The 16,580-nt window shown below is 43.5% G+C and overlaps 1 protein-coding gene across 7 annotated transcripts; it reads left to right on the top strand.

Annotated features, from left to right (window-relative positions):
- Positions 1 to 477: 477 nt before the first annotated feature.
- Positions 478 to 15,272, top strand: NFYB (nuclear transcription factor Y subunit beta). 7 transcript variants are annotated; one of them, XM_015864401.3, is made up of 8 exons: positions 518 to 648; positions 3,728 to 3,842; positions 8,280 to 8,373; positions 8,818 to 8,948; positions 10,857 to 11,054; positions 12,974 to 13,055; positions 14,540 to 14,619; positions 14,830 to 15,272. In XM_015864401.3, the coding sequence occupies exons 2-8, from the start codon at positions 3,765 to 3,767 to the stop codon at positions 14,860 to 14,862; spliced, it is 696 nt and encodes a 231-aa protein (XP_015719887.1). In that variant the 5' UTR covers positions 518 to 648; positions 3,728 to 3,764; the 3' UTR covers positions 14,863 to 15,272. The 7 variants fall into 7 exon arrangements, with proteins under 7 accessions (XP_015719879.2, XP_015719906.1, XP_015719887.1 ...); XM_015864393.2 differs by lacking the exon at positions 3,728 to 3,842 and having other exon boundaries at positions 478 to 588; XM_015864420.3 differs by lacking the exon at positions 3,728 to 3,842 and having other exon boundaries at positions 478 to 616.
- The last annotated feature ends 1,308 nt before the right edge of the window (positions 15,273 to 16,580 follow it).

Raw genomic sequence — 16,580 nt, 5'->3', positions numbered from 1 at the left:
TGGAGTTTCTTTCTGCGGAGATACTCCAAACACACCTGGATGCTTCCATGTGGAAGCCATTGCAGGGAATGTGCTCTAGCTGGGGGCTGACCCAGGTGATCTCTAGAGGTCCCTCCCTATAATTCTGTGATTCTTTGTCAGTCTGTGCGTGATGAGGAAGGCAGCAAAGTCATTGAGGGACACATGATTTATTTTCCTCTCAACCGCCGAGCCAAGGGCAGGTGTAGGACAGCCAAGGCAGCCTGCAAGGAGCTTCCAACAACAACAACCAACCAAACAGCAGCAACGGCAGCCCTGCACCGCAGGGCTCAGACCCCTTTTCCAGGGTCAACCCCCCCCCCACCCCGCGCCCGGTGCATCCGTCCCCATAAAGGAGGCGGGCAAGGCCGGGAAGGCCGAGCCGGCAGCGTGGAGGGAGGGAGCGCGCTGAGGGGAAGAGCCGGCGCGCGTGGCGGGGAGGCGGCACGGAGGGAGGGCAGGCCGGCTGCGGGAAGCGGGGCTCCGCGCTGGGACTGGTTCCTTCGCAGCCATTTTCTGTCCAACCAAACAGCCGATTTGCGGAGGGAGCCAACCAGGGCCGCACTGGAGGTTTGTGCCTGGCTCCGGCCAATGATTGGTAACCGGTTCCACTGCAGGCTCGAATGAAATGTCCGTCTTCCTCCTCGGGCCCCGGCGCCGCCGCCGCGCCGCCGCCGCGGGGACCAGGAAGTGGGGGGCGAGCAGCCCCCAGGCACCGCCGCCATCGGCTGCTCGCCCGCCTCTTTGTGCGGCCGGAGGGAGCGGGGCCGCGCGGCCGGGGGAGCGTGAACGGGCGGCGGGGAGGAGGAGAGGGAGAGAAAGAGAGCGGGCGGGGAGAGAGGCCAGGCGGCAGCGGGGGGTCTCGGTGCGGCGACTGCCCCCGTCTCGGCGGGGAAGTGCCCCCCCCGGTTCCGGCTCCATTTTGCGGCCTAGGCGGGGGGAGGCGGAGGCGGGAGCGCGGTTGCCCCGCGGCCGTGTCCGCCGCGGACCGGGCCGCGAGCGGCCGTGCTCCCCCCGTGCGGCCTCGGGGCCCCCTTCTCGGTGTGGGGAGGCTTCGCGGCCGGCACGGCGGGGGCCCCGCTTTGTTGTGGCCCGGCAGCGGTGCCCCCCTCCCCGCGGTGCGGCGGGAGGCCCCGACACCACGCCCATGGCCGCCGCGCCGGGCCCGGCGTGGAGCCGAGCGGCCGCACCGCCGCCGTTGCGGTCCGCGAAGGAGAGTTGCGCGGAGAGTGGCTTTGGTGGAGCCGAGATGGGGTGAGCGTGGCTGCGGGAGCCGCTGGCAGCGTTGCGGAGCCCCGGCCGGAGGGACGGTGCTCTCCCGCCCCGCTGCAGCGGCCGCGCTGCCCGGCGAGGTGGCTGACAGTAAAGTTGCTGAACGCCTGGGAGCACGTTGTCTCGTTCCATCTAAAAGAAGGAATGGAAGGTGACCACCGACCAGGCGTGAACTAGAGTGAGGAAGTGTGTAGGAAAGCACTTAGAAGCTGTGTGTGTAAATAGGGTTTCCCTCCCGTGCCCCACTGTGTGTGCTCTTGCATCACTGAAAGGCGCAACATCAGGAAGGGAGATCGATCAGCCCGCCGGGCTGCGGACCGAGCAGGGTCAGTGGGTTCACCAGTAGCACAGGGATAGGTGGAGGAGATAGAAACCTGTCTTTTCTAGGTGTCTACCTGTACAGATGTCGTAGGTGCTGTGAGTGAGCAGGTCACCCTGTTTGCAGGTGTACCTCTGTGCCAGCTGCTGCCCTGTCCAGAAACTGCAGTTGGTGATCCTGGAAGGAGGAGTATTGTGTGAGTTATTCATAGGCAATCAGAGCAGAAAGGAAAACTGTCACCTGTTCTAGCGATAGTTTAGCAGCTATTAAGATACACAGGCTGAAAAATTAAGTATTACAGATCCATGTGACTTTGTGATATGATAGAAGATCTCAGAAAACCAGTAGGCTTGTAGCTTTGCCAGTCTCTTTCAGGCTTAGCAAAAACGTTTTTGTTCTCATGTGGAAGTTACCTAGTGGGCTTAGGTTGGCTTTGGGAGGGCAGTGCCCCGAGTGCTTCTAAGGCAGGCAGGGAGGTGGAAGCCTGGATGTTAGCCCTCAAATGGCATCCTTTGTGTTTTGACCTGTGCCTGTCTCACTGATGAATTGTTTGATTTAAATTGAAGTTATCATCAATTAAAAAAATACATTTAAAAAATCTTGTTGCTTTGTTAAAAGAAACCCAGACAAAGCAGTGGCAAAAAGCAAAGTGTAAGGTGCTGCTTTGGGCATTACTCACAGCCTGGCTTTAATTGACTCGCAGAAGTGGAGAAGTGATGTTTATGCATGATCATTAGCACAGTGTTTTTAACAATAAGGTCGGAGGTTAGTTGTTTTTATTTATGTGGCCTGTGGCACAGCCCTTTAATGTTAGGGAAGAATCCAGTTGTAATTCCCTGGGAGTTCTGAGGCGGTTTAATCTGAATCAATATCTTTGAGGTTTCTGTTTGTTTCTCATGCTCTGTGTTGAGTAGGTGATTATATATGACCTTGGCTGTTGGCATTGTCAGCTGTGAAGCTGTATTTGAAAGAAGCCAAAAACATGGGTTATTACTTTTCAGGCTTTAATATTTAACAATTAAAGCAGTTCAAAGTTCAGTACGGATCCTCTTATTTGTAGTAGTGATTACGTGAAGGGAGACAGTATGTAGAACTCTTTATTTTTGGAGGGAAGCGGGAAATTTTCCAAGATACCGTGAAGATCCAAAGCACGAAATGCTGTAAAACTGTTTTGTAGTCATATCTTTTTTGTTTAGTCCAGATATTGGGGGGTGAGGGGGTGTAGAGCAAAGGAGGAAAAGGAAGCTTGCAAGGCTTTTTTCAGCTGATGCTTTAAACTTGGCTTTTCAGATGGGATTTTTTTGACACAGTTCTTCAGAGAAATGTGGAATTTGGAAAAAGATGTTTTAGTGCCACAATGCTGGGAAAACATGCAAGCGGTCACAATGTATGTGTGTGTGGAGCGACATTCATAAATTAGTTGATAGAAGGAAAGAAATTGCTATAGAGTCTGAGGATTCTGCCTGAAAATAGTGGCCTGTCCTGAACCAGCTTTGTATAAACTCCTCCTGGTTCTGCAGCTGGTGAGGAAGAAACCGTTCTCAAGGCTTAACTGCAACACTGCCACAATGAAGGAAAAATGTAACCAAGTCACCAATGAAAAAGACAGGGTTGACAACTTGCTGCTTTAATAAACAGATATGCTTAGTTTTTCACCAAAGATGCTAGGGAAGCACCAAAAACTCCATATGGAAAGACAGCACAGTGCTTTCAGTCAGTGTTGCAGCAGGAAGGAGCTGCTGGGACTGAGCCCTTTTAGCACTGTTGCCTCATTCAGCTTCTGCAAAAGCACCACCAACTTGTGCCCCAGGACATTAGGACTGGCGAGGTGGGCCACGGTGTGTCTGACATTAGTGCTGGTTATACTGATGGACATGGGAATGTGGAAGGGTGGGTGGGCACTGCTGGGCTTCCTAAGGGAGAGGTTTCCTCACAACAGTCCAGAAGAAGGAACCCAGTACAGCCTGGATGCTTATGAGTGTTACTGAAGCTGTCAGGTTCTTTCAGCATCAGCCTGCTGATCCTGATGCAGTTCTGCTGTTGGGGAAAATGTTGCGTGTGAGAGATCAGAAGAACTTGCGATTGGGAGAGGCAGGGTGGCATCTGTTTGTGTTCTAGACATGTGCCAAGGGGTTTTTGATTTACATTGCCGTGGATGTGCTGGAACGATGCCCTCTGCCTGTGGGTGCATTTACCAGGCAGCATTTCCTGCTGTGGGAGGCATTGCTTCCAGGTGAGAATTCAGTGGAGATACAGTTATTCAGAAATCACTGACAATAAAAGGGAATCAATACTGTATTTTCAATCAAAATTTTTCTCTGCGGGTGCAGAAAGCTCATATAAAACCTCATTGTCCCCCCTGGATGTCACGTGCTGCTTTTCAGGTTTACATCTCCTGTGGTAAGGGCTGGTGGCAAAATAAAGGTACGGTGGCTGATATAGTTAACTGCCTATACCTTTAATTACTTTATCTGTCCTGCTTCCATGGCAGCTATGTAGAAAGCACCTCATTCTTCAGTTCAATTCAGTTTCTGTTGTCCCTCATGTTCTGGGAGAAAGATGAGGTACGTAAATACTTAAAGCCAAAGAGGTACTTGGTTTCCCTTGAGAGAGCAGTTTTGCAAACTATTGCCAGGTAATTCTGAAGTCAAGCTCTTCCTAAGCTTTTGTTCCATTTTTCCCCTTTATGCTGATAGAAGAATCAGACCCATCCTCTGGGATGTAGCAACAGCTCAGGGCTGCATTGTTGTGGAGTTACCCTTTAGCAGAGCCACCGATATTGCTCTTTAGGAGAGCTTTTAAGATGAAGCAGGATGCAAGATTTACTTCAGGGCAGTGAGGATGTATCAGTTCTGTGTAGATGTATTCTAGGAACAGTGTGAGTTGTGGGCTGCTGACAGAAGCATATTTTTTTAAGCATCCTCCAGAAAACTTGCTACCAGATGGTAGGTGTAAACCTGTACATTCACTCACTTTCAGCTCATCGTTGAGTTTTCTTTGAGGTCTTTAATCTGAAGTGTTTCCCTTTCAAAATATTTCTGGTGTTACTTTCCCTGAGCTGTTACTTTGTATCTTCCTGTTGATGGTCTCCTTCATTAGAGGTACCAGGGACAGGCAGAATGCAGGGTTGACCTTGGTGATCTGAAGGCTCCTTCCTAACTAAATGATTCTGTGATTCTTGGCATTTATTAGAGCAAGTCCAGTGATAATGAAAGCTTTTCCTTTTTAAAAAGGCAGTTAATTAGGAACGTTGTACTTAAAGCAGTATTTATTCAGTATTAGACTATGTGGTTATGTACTGTGGGCTCTGGGATGAGCTGGCTGCTAAGTAAGCTGTGGTCCAAGCAACTTCTTGAGTTCTGACCATCTGAATATGTAATACCTGCACAAGTAATTGCATTAATTTTGAGGCAACTGAATTATCCCATCCTGAATTAGGGATTTGGCTGTGCAGAAGGGTGTTTCACTGCCCATAATCTGCTATGGCAAGGTTGTTTTAAAATCTTTTCTTACAGTAATAACCACAGAAATAAATTCAGTATGTATTAGGCTGTCAATGCCTGTTTGCTTTATCTGAGAGATCTGCTTGTTTCTTTTGCGCAAGCCTTTTCCCTTCACTTCTTCTGCTGATCTAATTGCTGGTTTTGATTTGCAGTGGTGATAGGCTTCCACTCAAAAAGGCCTTGCTAATTATCAGGTGATACATAAGTAGAAATGGAAATGTGGACACAGAAGAGAACAAAAGCAAAAGTGGTACCTGAAAAACGCATCAATCTAATGAGGTCAAAAGTGCAGTGGGCTTTGAGATGAGATTCAAACAAGAGTTGTCCTTTAAAGGCAAGCAGGGCTGAGGAAAGCAGTGGGAGTTTCCTAAGCAACATTACTGAGACTTGGCCACAAGGATAAGGGAGGGCAGCTTGCAGAATGGGTGGGCAGAGACAGGTGAGCTATCCCATCATAGTATCTTGAAAGACATGCTTCATATAAGGCTGTGGGGGAACCTCAAGACATTTCAACTAGAACTGGGGCTGAATAAACTTCATGCTAAGTATTTGTGGAGTCTGTAATTGAGTTAAATTTGAACAGGGACTGGAGCTGAAACTGAGCTCTGAGAAGGAGACTACCAGAAAATCCCGATTTAATTTTGGAAGCAGCTTTTGGGATTTAGCAGACTACAGAACACGACCACTTCGAATTACAGAAGGAAAAGAGTGGCGTGGCTGTTCTGAGGAAGGGCAATATCAGTTTTGGTGTTCTTGATGCTCGGGATTGTGGTACCTGTGCATGGTTGTTACAGGGAGCTGAGTAAGCAAGCTGGAAAATTGAGAAGTGAAGTCTTTATTAAAAGAGCCTGCAGCACACAGATAAAGCAGGCTGCTGAGACACCCGGCATGAGGAAGGTAAAGCTTAAGGTGCTGCCCTTCTATGGACAGAGCTGCTGTATGTGAAGTGAAACTGTTTTAAAAGCCCATCAGAAAGGACCAGAAGTACTTGACAGGCGGCAGTGGGCAGTGTTGTGCACCGGAGAGGAGGTGGAAGAGTTCTTCCTTTAAGCAGCTCCTGCGGCTGCATCCAGCTATGAAATGCTGCTGTGAATGCCTGCAGTGCTCAGGTTTCATGTGCGTCTGTGGCCGAGCATGGCACCGGATGTTGCTTCAACATTTGTAAGCAAAACCTCAGCCCTTGCAGCCACGGAGCTCAGATTTGAGAGAGGCTTGGTTTCTCATATTTTAAAAATAGCACAAGCCTGTTTCACCCTCACCCTCTTCCAGGCCAATGCAGGGAGCTGCTGGCTCTTTTTGGTAGTGACCACAGCACAGTCGAATGCTTTCCTCCCTCCCTTCCTCTGCTGCATTTCAGGGTATAGAACAGAGATGGCAGAGCGAGCAGGTAAAAAGCCAAGTGTTATCAGATTTTATCAGAATTCTGCACATGCCGGGAGCCTCTTCTTTCAACAGTTTTTTATTGCATTGCCTCTTACATAGGTGAAAACAAACAGAAAAGTGGTATTTGAGGTTTATGGGAACTAAATGCTCTGCAAAGTTTATTTCTAAGGCATCGCTGAGAAAAAAAAGTCAAGGCTGTTAAAGTTTTTAAAAGCTGGAGATTTGGAGTCAAACTTGTACTTGATGCCCATTTCCAAGTGCACCTGTTGTCAGCACTAGTTTTGTAGAATCATAGAGTGACTTAGGTTGGAAGGGACCTCAAAGCTCACCCATCCCAACCCTGTGCCGCGGGCAGGGCTGCCAGCCAGCAGCTCAGGCTGCCCAGGGCCCCATCCAGCCTGGCCTTGAGTGCCTTCAGGGATCAGCACCCACCGCTTCTCTGGGCAGCTGTGCCCATATGAGAAGAGCAAAGCATTTCATGGACTTTGATTGAAACGTGATTGGTACCTCCTGGGACAGAGCTTTCCAGGGAAGCAAGTGGGGCTCCTTTGGCATTCCTCTATCTCTCAGCATGCTGAACCTTGAACCAGTCAAAAGCTCAAGGTGAAGACTTTTTGTTGGCCATCATTGTAGGGGAGTAAAGAAGGGTGCTTAGAGGAGCAAAGTGAAACAAAAGCAGGGAAAGCAGAGGGAGAAAGTATGATTCATGAGACACCTGGGTGTGACTGGTGTCACAGGGAGGGCGAGGACATGGTGCTGGGCCTGAGGTCTGGCTTGGGAAAGGTTTATCAGCCTGAGGAAAAGCTGTTTGAGCAGAGTGTGATGGAAAGTGAAGGAGGTACTTTGTATAAGAAGTGTAGGTATAGTGTCCAGTGGACTGGGATTGAGTTTCAAGGTCTGTTCAGAGGCACAGATGCCTCATCGTGTTCTGGTCAACCTGTTGCAAGAGCCACATGAAGTTCCTGTCAGTACGTGTGGTGTGTGACCCAAATGGTTCTGTACATGACCTCTGCCTTTGGCTGAATTTCTGAGGAAGTTTCAGGAAGCAGTTTTAAATACTTTTAATGTCAGAAGCACTGACAATTTGCCCTGGGCTTTATATTTTGCAGACTTAACTGAGTTCAGACTCACAGCTGAAATGTAGTTGGGATTTGGAATTGAAGAATAACATCAGAAGCACCTTGTACTGCTGTATGAATAGTCCTAGGTGGCCTTAGTAATTCCTACTGGAAAAAACAATGAATGAAACCCCACTTTTTGTTATTTGCAAGATAAGGGGAATGACTGCTTTTAAGGGCTTCGTTTGTGATTGCCCTCTTGCAGTTTAGTCTGATTGCCCGGGATTTTGCCTTTTCAGCCATAAAGATGCTTGGCCCTGATACCTGATCTGGGGATGGGCTATAGGTTTTAATTAAAAGAACACACAAAAACACAACCTCCTCCCCCCCAAAATAAAAACAAAACTCTTATTAGGAAATGCTAACCTTTGTTTTAATGGAATACATGAAGCTACCTCTCTTTAGGTAAGTTATTTAACTTAGCTTTTTTGTATGAATGAGAAATGGCTGCAGGAGTTGCTCTTTACTATGTTGCATCTGAAGGACTGGTCAGAGTCAAGGCAATTAGTAAAGTGCAGCAACTGTGAGAGTTCTCAAATAGCAAAATATTCAGGCTGTAACAATTGGTTCTCATAGTTGTAGGTTTATTGAAGTGCTATTTTCCAGCAGTAGCTGCTGTTAGCATATAATAAATGTACCTGAAAGCATTGCTGCTTCTGATTTTAGATGGATGGTGATAGCTCCACGACGGACGCTTCTCAGTTAGGAATTGCTGGAGATTACATTGGTGGCAGTCACTATGTGATACAGCCTCATGATGGTAAGAAATGTAAATACTATTGGTTTTGTCTCTCTATAATTTAATTCCGGTTCTTGTGAAGTTCTCTTCTGTCATTTCCAAGCTAAGAGTTGATAATTGTTTGTATTCCTAGTGCCTTACTATATAAGTAACTTAATATATAAGTGTTGATACTGAGTCCCTGGGAGCAATGACAAAAACCTTGCCTTTCTAGGAAAGAGTTTTTGTTTTGACATAAGATTTCTGTGTATAATTATATGTGTGATATCAAGCACACATGGATGTACAGCAGTATAAAATCTGTCACCAGTGGGTTTGGGTTTCTTTATGTTTTCATTTTAGTTATTTCTACATTGTTAACACAGTGGGCTTTCAAAAGTCATTTATCTTTTGGTTTAAGATTTTAAACCTGACTTACTTATTGCTTACTGTCTATCAAATATCATTTCTGTTTAACTTCTTCAGACACAGAGGACAGCATGAATGATCATGAAGATACAAATGGTTCCAAAGAGAGTTTTAGAGAACAAGATATCTATCTTCCAATTGCAAATGTGGCAAGGATAATGAAAAACGCCATACCCCAAACAGGAAAGGTAATCTCATCTTCTAGAGAAAATCTAGGTTTGAGTTTTGTTCCTTCCTCTGAGTGGTCAGAAACTAACAGAGCAACATATTCTGGACAGGAAGCAGTTGAGATCAAATCCATTCTTGTTTTTACATTTCAGAAAGCCTTTAGTAATTTCCATAACGAAATGTAGGCCTTTCACAGGTTTTATTTTTCAAAGATCTATTGTCTGATGTCATAACGGCATCAGACTTGGTGACAATCCCATATCAATGAGAACTTTTTCCATGAAATTATGTCCTTAAAGAGGTAACTTTCTGCTTTGAGTTGTTTAAAATGTGAAATAAGCAAAACTTTTTGGATGCAGTTAGAATCCATTTCTCTTATTGAAGGAAAGAGAACACTTAGGTCATTTTAGCATTTGGATATGTAAAGATTTAGGCAATGGAAGACTAGGAGCCTGCTTTATACCATGTAACGAGCAAGGCCAGGTATTGGAAGACTTATTTTATTTCTTTCTTCTAAGAATAGACTCTTAAGTCATTTCTGAGCTGGCAATAAGATAACAGTTTGAATGTTCTACCTGTTTATGTTAAAACTGTGCAGGGCTCTTATTACTTGCTGTTTTAACTTCTAGCTAAAGCTGATTTTTTTTTATTTTTTTTTTTTTACATTCCTTCAAATAGAAGCAAGGCATAATTTTCTTGCATCTGCTCTTACTTTCACAGTGTTCAGGGCTTTCTGGAACTCTGGGTGTTACATTTATATCTTTACTGTGAAAATTTCTTCACTGGTCCATATTGTCATAAATTTTTAGCAATCAAGATGAGATTTTTTTTTTCCCCTCAAGAATTCAGCATATGGGATGCCAGGCTCTCATGAAAAATCAGGGAGGCCTTTGTGAAAAGCTGCAAGGGAAGCTGTTGGCTGATGAGTACTTCTGAAAATCTGGCTCTATTCCTCTGAAAATATCAGAGGAATTGAAGATCCTGCATAGTTACCGCTGTGTTATTTTAAGGGAAATACAAACATGTGAAGAATAAGAATCTGAAGTATTACAGTCCTTCAGTTGGCTCCTGTCAGCTTCCCTAATAGTCTTGAGCGGTGCTTGCTGTTATTTTAAGTGAGGTAAATTACTTTGTCCAGCTGAAAAACACAATCAGATATATTTATTTAATTCTTGCCAGAGGTATTTGTTTCTTCGGCTGAATTCTCATTTGGAACATTTATACAGGAATATAAAAGCACTAGAGGAGCTTACTGCTAGGCATGTACTACCCTGAGTCCAGTCAGGGTAAAAATACTTGTCATGGCCAGGTTGGTGAGATCACAGTGCAGTGCTTTGGAACAGCTGGGTCTATTGAAAAGAAGGTGTAAGTGGGCTGTGTCATTGTATGAACAGGTTTGAAGAAAAGGAGTGGGTAAGCAAATCCAGGCAGAATATTGATATGCATCTGCATATATGAAACTTCATACAGAGCACAATTATGAGTTAAGAAGTTGCTGACAGTTCTGCTGAAATAGTAAAACTTCATTTTAAATGGTTACAGCTGTGCTTACATAGAGTAGTGATGACATCCAGTGGCTATTTTACATACAGTTGTTGCCTAAACAGCAACATCACCAGATGGTGGGATGCTTCCTTTATTATCCACTACTATCTAAGCTTATTGTTTGTTGGTTTGTTTTTTTTTCATAGTTTCATAGTTTTGTGCGGGTTGGAAGGGACCTTAGAGATCATCGAGTCCAGCCCCTGGGATTCGAGCCTCTGTGTAGCAGAGCGGCACTTCTACCACTTGCGCCACAGGGGGGATTCGAACTCCGGGCCCCAGTGTTGCAAGGCGGCGTCTTTAACCACTGCGCCACTGGGGCACACATTTTAGTTTTAGTTTTCTCAGATTTTGATTAATCATTTTATGGTACTTTTCCCCTCTAGATTGCTAAGGATGCGAAAGAATGTGTGCAAGAATGTGTAAGTGAATTCATCAGCTTTATAACATCAGAAGCAAGTGAAAGGTGTCACCAAGAGAAAAGAAAGACCATCAATGGGGAGGATATTCTCTTTGCCATGTCTACCTTGGGATTTGATAGCTATGTCGAGCCTCTGAAGTTATACCTCCAAAAATTCAGAGAGGTTGGTCTATACTTCAATGTTTCCTTATTTATTTGACCTGATTGTGTTTATTCTGAGCCCTGTGTTATAAATTATGTAGTGGCTAACTTGCACAGTATCTCACAGTGATTGTCAGGGAATCATAGGGAATAAAGTAGCATTTTAAAATGTTCCATAAGCTCTCAAGAGAAAAGAGTAAGCAAGCATTTAGGTTAGATTTGCTGATTCAAAGTAGTTAAAGCTTCCAGTGAGTAACTTGTGTAATATATATGGGAGTAAATCACTAAATTCTTTAAAAGTGGCTATTAAGAATACTTAATTTGATCTTTGGGTTCAATCAATAAAACTGTACTGGATGGCATCCTCTTAGGATCTGACCTAATGCCCGCTGCTTGGGCTTCGTATCTGAGTAAGTTTTTTCTCATATTGGAATAATGATTCAAATGAAGGACTACTTATTACAGCGGTGTTCCAACTTGTTCTTTGTTGTTGTTTGTCTGTTTATTTGCTTTTGATATTTCACATCTGCTAGGTATGTGACCCACCTGTTTTGCTTTATCCTTTCTCTAGAAGAAAATGACTTCTTTTTCTCCCCTTTCAGCGATTTAATTGGGATTTTTTTCCCCCACTTCCTCCTATCTGGAGCCCAAAGAAAAATTTACTTGCTTCTTGACTCTGTATTCTGCTACCTCAAAGTAACAGATGTAACCAAACAAATCAAAGGCATTTTCATCCAATGGCCTCTCTTCCTTACAATCTTGAATGAAGAAATTGTTCAGGGTTAAAATAATCATGGAAAAGAGGCTTTACTGGCATGAGTGAAGCTAGGAGGACTGACTTGACACTACTTTAGGAAGAGGTGCTCTTCAGACATTCTCTGTTCTGTAAATCTCAGTTTTTCAATTAACAAGGCTAGGCTCACTAGCAGTATTTAATTTGCTGATAGCACTTGAAGCTTCCACTTCCTGGGAGATCATTTGATATGATGGACTGTGAGAGGGTGTTTAACTGAGTAATAGGAGGTGAAATCTAAACTTGAAACATTGCTGTCTGCTGTCTTTTTCCACTGCTGTATAGCAGTAACAGCACAGCACAGGCACGTGCTTTAATTAAAGCAAGTGATGCCGATCTGGTTGCAGTACTTCTGGAAGAGTCTGAAGTGGATCTATTCTGCTCTTCTGAAATGTCCATCTTTTGCAGATGTGTATGTCATGGTAGCAGAGCATTGAGGTTGTTTTTTAAATGATTTTGGATTATTTGGACAGTCCTGGCCATCAGTTTTAAGCTTTCATTCTGTCTTCTGTCGGGTACTCTATGAAGGTTTCTGTTTAGTAGCTTATGTGTTTGTTCTCCGTCAAACAGTTGCAGAGAATCCTTTTTTAGAAATGTTTTTAGTGTTTTGAGTATGTCCCTACAGGTTCTTATGTAATAGTATGGATCATCAAACTTCATGTTTAAAGAACTGCACACAGATGACTGGAGCCTTGGCTTTCTATACTCATATCCCTTCTGGCTGCAGTCCTTGCTGTAGGGGAAAGAAATCCAATATCTTGGTTTTAAATGTTAATCCTTAGTTGTATGATGGTGGCACCTGAATATGATTGGTGAGCAAAGGTTGCACACTCACTAGTTCTGAGGCTCTGTGATTCCACATAAACATGGTAGCTGCTGCTTCTGGATTGCTGCACATCTCTGACTTCATGCAGAAGTTGTAAACCTTTCCTAGAACTACACAGTATTGATTTTGCAGGGTTTTGGTTTCTGAGGAGTATAACTAGAATTAAAAATGTCCTTTACATGTTCTTGTACTATGCACATCTTAAATGCTAGTTTTGTAGGTTTTGGATTTCAAAGTATGGCTCAGCTTCCAAACCTTGTGTTCTTCAAGCAGTCTCATGCCAACAGTGCTCTAATATGGATACCCATTTTCTTCTCTCCAGGCAATGAAAGGAGAAAAGGGAATTGGGGGAACAGTTACAACTGGAGATGGTTTAAGTGAGGAGCTCACAGAAGAAGCATTTAGTAAGTAATATTCTTTAGTTGTTTTCACCATTATTATTATTATTATTATTTTTATTAGACGTGACAATTCTTAACCAAGGAAGAGATTCTGGGCTGGCCACTTGTGTTGTACCTGTGACCCACTGAGACTTCCATTGGAGAAGCCTGGAGTATCCCTGTGCTCTTCTGACTTTTCCCTGTCAGAATTTATATATAAATGAAGACAGTGGGAAATAATGGCACAGCAGTAATAACTCCTGTCCACTGTTGAAAACTTCTAAGCACGTACATTAATGCCAGTGTTTTTCTCTACACTTAAACATAGGTTGTAATGAAAGATGTAAGATTTTTTTGTTTGTTACGTGAGTTTTATTCTTTTAATTTACAGCTAAGAGGTTACTATTTGGATTTCCTATTCTTTATCAGCATTCTCTTATGGAATAGCTCTTTTTGTTCAGTAGTAGTAAGTCATGAACTAGGCCCAATTTATTTACCTGGATTGCAGCTGAGATGCTTGTGAGTGTGTGTGTGTGAACAGACAACAGAATTGTACAACTGAAAAAAGGATTCCTGTTCCATCTGTGGATCATCTGTCCCAACAAGTCTGATATTATATTATTATTATTATATCATTAAGTGGCAGAAGGCTGAAGATCTGTTCCTTGTCCATTTTTTGAATATCCCAGGCCTGGGAGGCTCAGAGTGCCCTATGAAATAAACATGAATTTGCTGTGATTTAAAGAGAGCAGCTTTGGAAGAGAATACTCAGTGTTGACAGGATGCCCAGGAGATGCTGCAGTAGCAGAAAGGTGGGGAGAGGGATTTCTTTGAAGTGAGTAATGGTGTCACATGCTGTGGGCATTTCTCTCTGTAGAGACGCAGCTATAGATCCCTTCAGGGCTGTGGTCTCACTGCAGCAGCAGCAGTAATAGCTGTGCTCCTGCAGCATAGCCCATACTTCTTCCTCCAGGATCTGCACCACATCTGGGTCATCAAGCTGTTCAACATGTGGTGAAGGGCACAGTGATTTTAAATCTGTCTAGATTTATGGAGATCTTTAAAGCCTCTCCTAACTTGCCAACTTAAGCATTTGAAAGTTAATACAATACATTGAAGGTAAGCAAAAACAAGCTTCAGCTTTTGTATTGAAGCTGTTAGGATTATACTGTTTTGATATTTTTGTGGGTTTTACCTCTTACTTGTACAGAGTGCTATGCTATGTAACAACTTAATTTACAACTTGGAAGCTTTGCTTCCAGCTAACAGTGGCAACGTGTAGTTACTCTGAGTGTCACAGAGTTTACTGTATGCATTACCTTAAAGGTTTGGCCTAGGGCGTCATCCCTGAGTTTCCTTTGTAAATGTCAGGAGTGCTTCTGCTTCAAATAGGTGTCTTACTTCTAGCTTATCCAATGCAAAATCAAGGTAGGAAATACATACTTCAGACAAGGCTCTGTGTATCCCATGGTTCTTGTCTAACTTTCTTTAAATGCTTTTTCTTTCAGCCAATCAGTTGCCAGCGGGCTTAATAACTACAGATGGCCAGCAGCAGAATGTCATGGTCTATACAACATCGTATCAGCAGGTACCGTATCCTATCATCTGTTCTCCCTTCTGCTGCAAAAATTCAAATGCTGACTCAGCTGCCCTGCTCTGAAAGGCAAAAACTGGTGATATTTTAGCACTTTGGTGGCTGTCGTGCAAGTCCAGTGCTCTGACAGCTCGAGGCTGCTGATGGTGATGCTGTTTCAAAAGGCGTGAAGTTGAATGTAAGCTTCCATTTTTCTTTCTCCAGATCTCCGGTGTTCAGCAAATTCAGTTCTCATGATTTGAAGAAAACTTTGGATCTGGGAATGTGAGATGCAGAAGCTGTGCAACTCTAACGAAAAGACAGTTTTAATGACTGGTGAAGAGATTTCTCTCTTTGTATATTAAATAGCTGTAATGTAGCTACCTGAAGCTTGACTAACTGAGGTATGAATTCTGACTCAAATCTTTTTCATGAATAATTTTAAAGAAACAAATTGGATTTTAAAGGTATTAAAGTATTTTTGTTTTGTACAAGAGTTTGTTGCTCTGTATAACTCCTGTATGCATTGTATATTGCAATTTATTACTGTCAGAGATTTGTAGACAGTTTCTTATTTTCATATTGAATCATGTTACTTTTGTAATTCAGGTAAACAGCTGGGTTAATTCATGTTTACCCTTTGAATAAAATTGTAAGGGTAAAGTTCATTTTGGAATGCAAGTTGCCTTTATTATAAAGATAGAGTTGGTCTTGGTTATGTAACTTGTCTTGCATGACAAGCTCAGCTAACTTGAGATGTCATTCTATTTATTGATATTTTGAAAGGGACTTTTTCACACAAAGCTGCAGCTCAGAGGAATTGCTGCGACTGTTTTTTATCTAACTTGGAACTTAGAAGTAAATCAGAAACGAGTGACGCTCTTCCATGTTCAGAGACTTAGAGCTCATCAGCAGTGTTAATTGAAACACTGGTGGTGTGTGATGCAGGTCTTCGTTTCATTCTTTTTCAGTCGCATTGACTCCTTAGATTGACTTTGGTACGTTTAAGGTGGTCTTTGTGCTACTGAAAATAGCTCTTCCTTTTTATGTATGGTTTTTAGAATCCAGAACTTAGAAATTCTATGGTAGTGAAGGGTGGGGTGTGTGTGGGGGGGGATTTTATAGTCCTTGTGGTAAGAGACCTCATTTTAACTTTTTACTGAAATGTTTTCAGGTTGCTTGTGAGACTGGGAACTCAAATGTGTTAGCAGCTCTCTGTGTACAGTGTGTGTGTGAGCGCGTGCGAGTGCCTGAAACTGGGACGAGCGGTACAAACCTGCAGTGAATGATAGACTTCAATTTTGCTGTCTCTTTTCTGGTTTTGCAATAAACTCTCGCTAGAGAACGTAGTTCTGCATATTTAGTGAACTGTTCTTGGTAACATTGCTGTTTCTTTAATAAGTAGGTGGGTAATTCTGTTAGATGCCCTTCCTTAGCCTGCTAGGATAGGAGTGGTGGGTTTAGTAATAGCCAGCATTTTGGAACCTTCTGTTTTTTTCTACTGCTTGCAAGAAACTAAAGTGTAATCATTATTCTTCCATATAACTATCATTAGTTGAAACAAATCACACCCTGAATCCATTGCCATACCATTTCTTGTTGGTTTTGTCTTTAAACAAACAAGTAACCATTTAATACTGGAAAAATATCTCAACTGAGCCATCTCAGAAGCCTGAAATGGCCAATTCTGTGCTACTCCCAAACTTTTATGTATGTGTGGATTTAAATAGTGCTCTTACAAGTCAGCATGATGCTGGCAGAGCCTCCGGAGGAGGTGCAGTGTAAGCTGTGTCAGTGCAGGCAGATGTTGTGGGGTTTGTAGCAGTCTGCCATTCTTCAGCAGCTGTGCCTCTAAACAAATAGGGTTTTTCTTTAAAAGTACAACTGGACATCAAACACTGTCACTACAGGAGCCCCTTTGGCTTGTATTCAATTTTTTTAAGGCTACCATACCCTTCTTCCATTGCAAATCTGGC

The sequence above is a fragment of the Coturnix japonica genome, chromosome 1 (assembly GCF_054131305.1).
Source record: "Coturnix japonica strain WE chromosome 1, WE-NBRP24, whole genome shotgun sequence".
Classification (NCBI taxonomy): domain Eukaryota; kingdom Metazoa; phylum Chordata; class Aves; order Galliformes; family Phasianidae; genus Coturnix; species Coturnix japonica.
This window is presented reverse-complemented; position numbering and strand designations above follow the sequence as displayed.

What these genes read in the sequence shown, in the direction of transcription:
- NFYB (XM_015864401.3), top strand. Translation starts at nt 3,765, where the DNA reads ATGTGCTGGAACGATGCCCTCTGCCTGTGGGTGCATTTACCAGGCAGC. An exon ending in TGTGATACAGCCTCATGATG is followed by an intron (nt 8,374 to 8,817) that starts GTAAGAAATGTA and finishes TAACTTCTTCAG; the next exon opens with ACACAGAGGACAGCATGAAT. An exon ending in ATACAACATCGTATCAGCAG is followed by an intron (nt 14,620 to 14,829) that starts GTACCGTATCCT and finishes TTCTTTCTCCAG; the next exon opens with ATCTCCGGTGTTCAGCAAAT.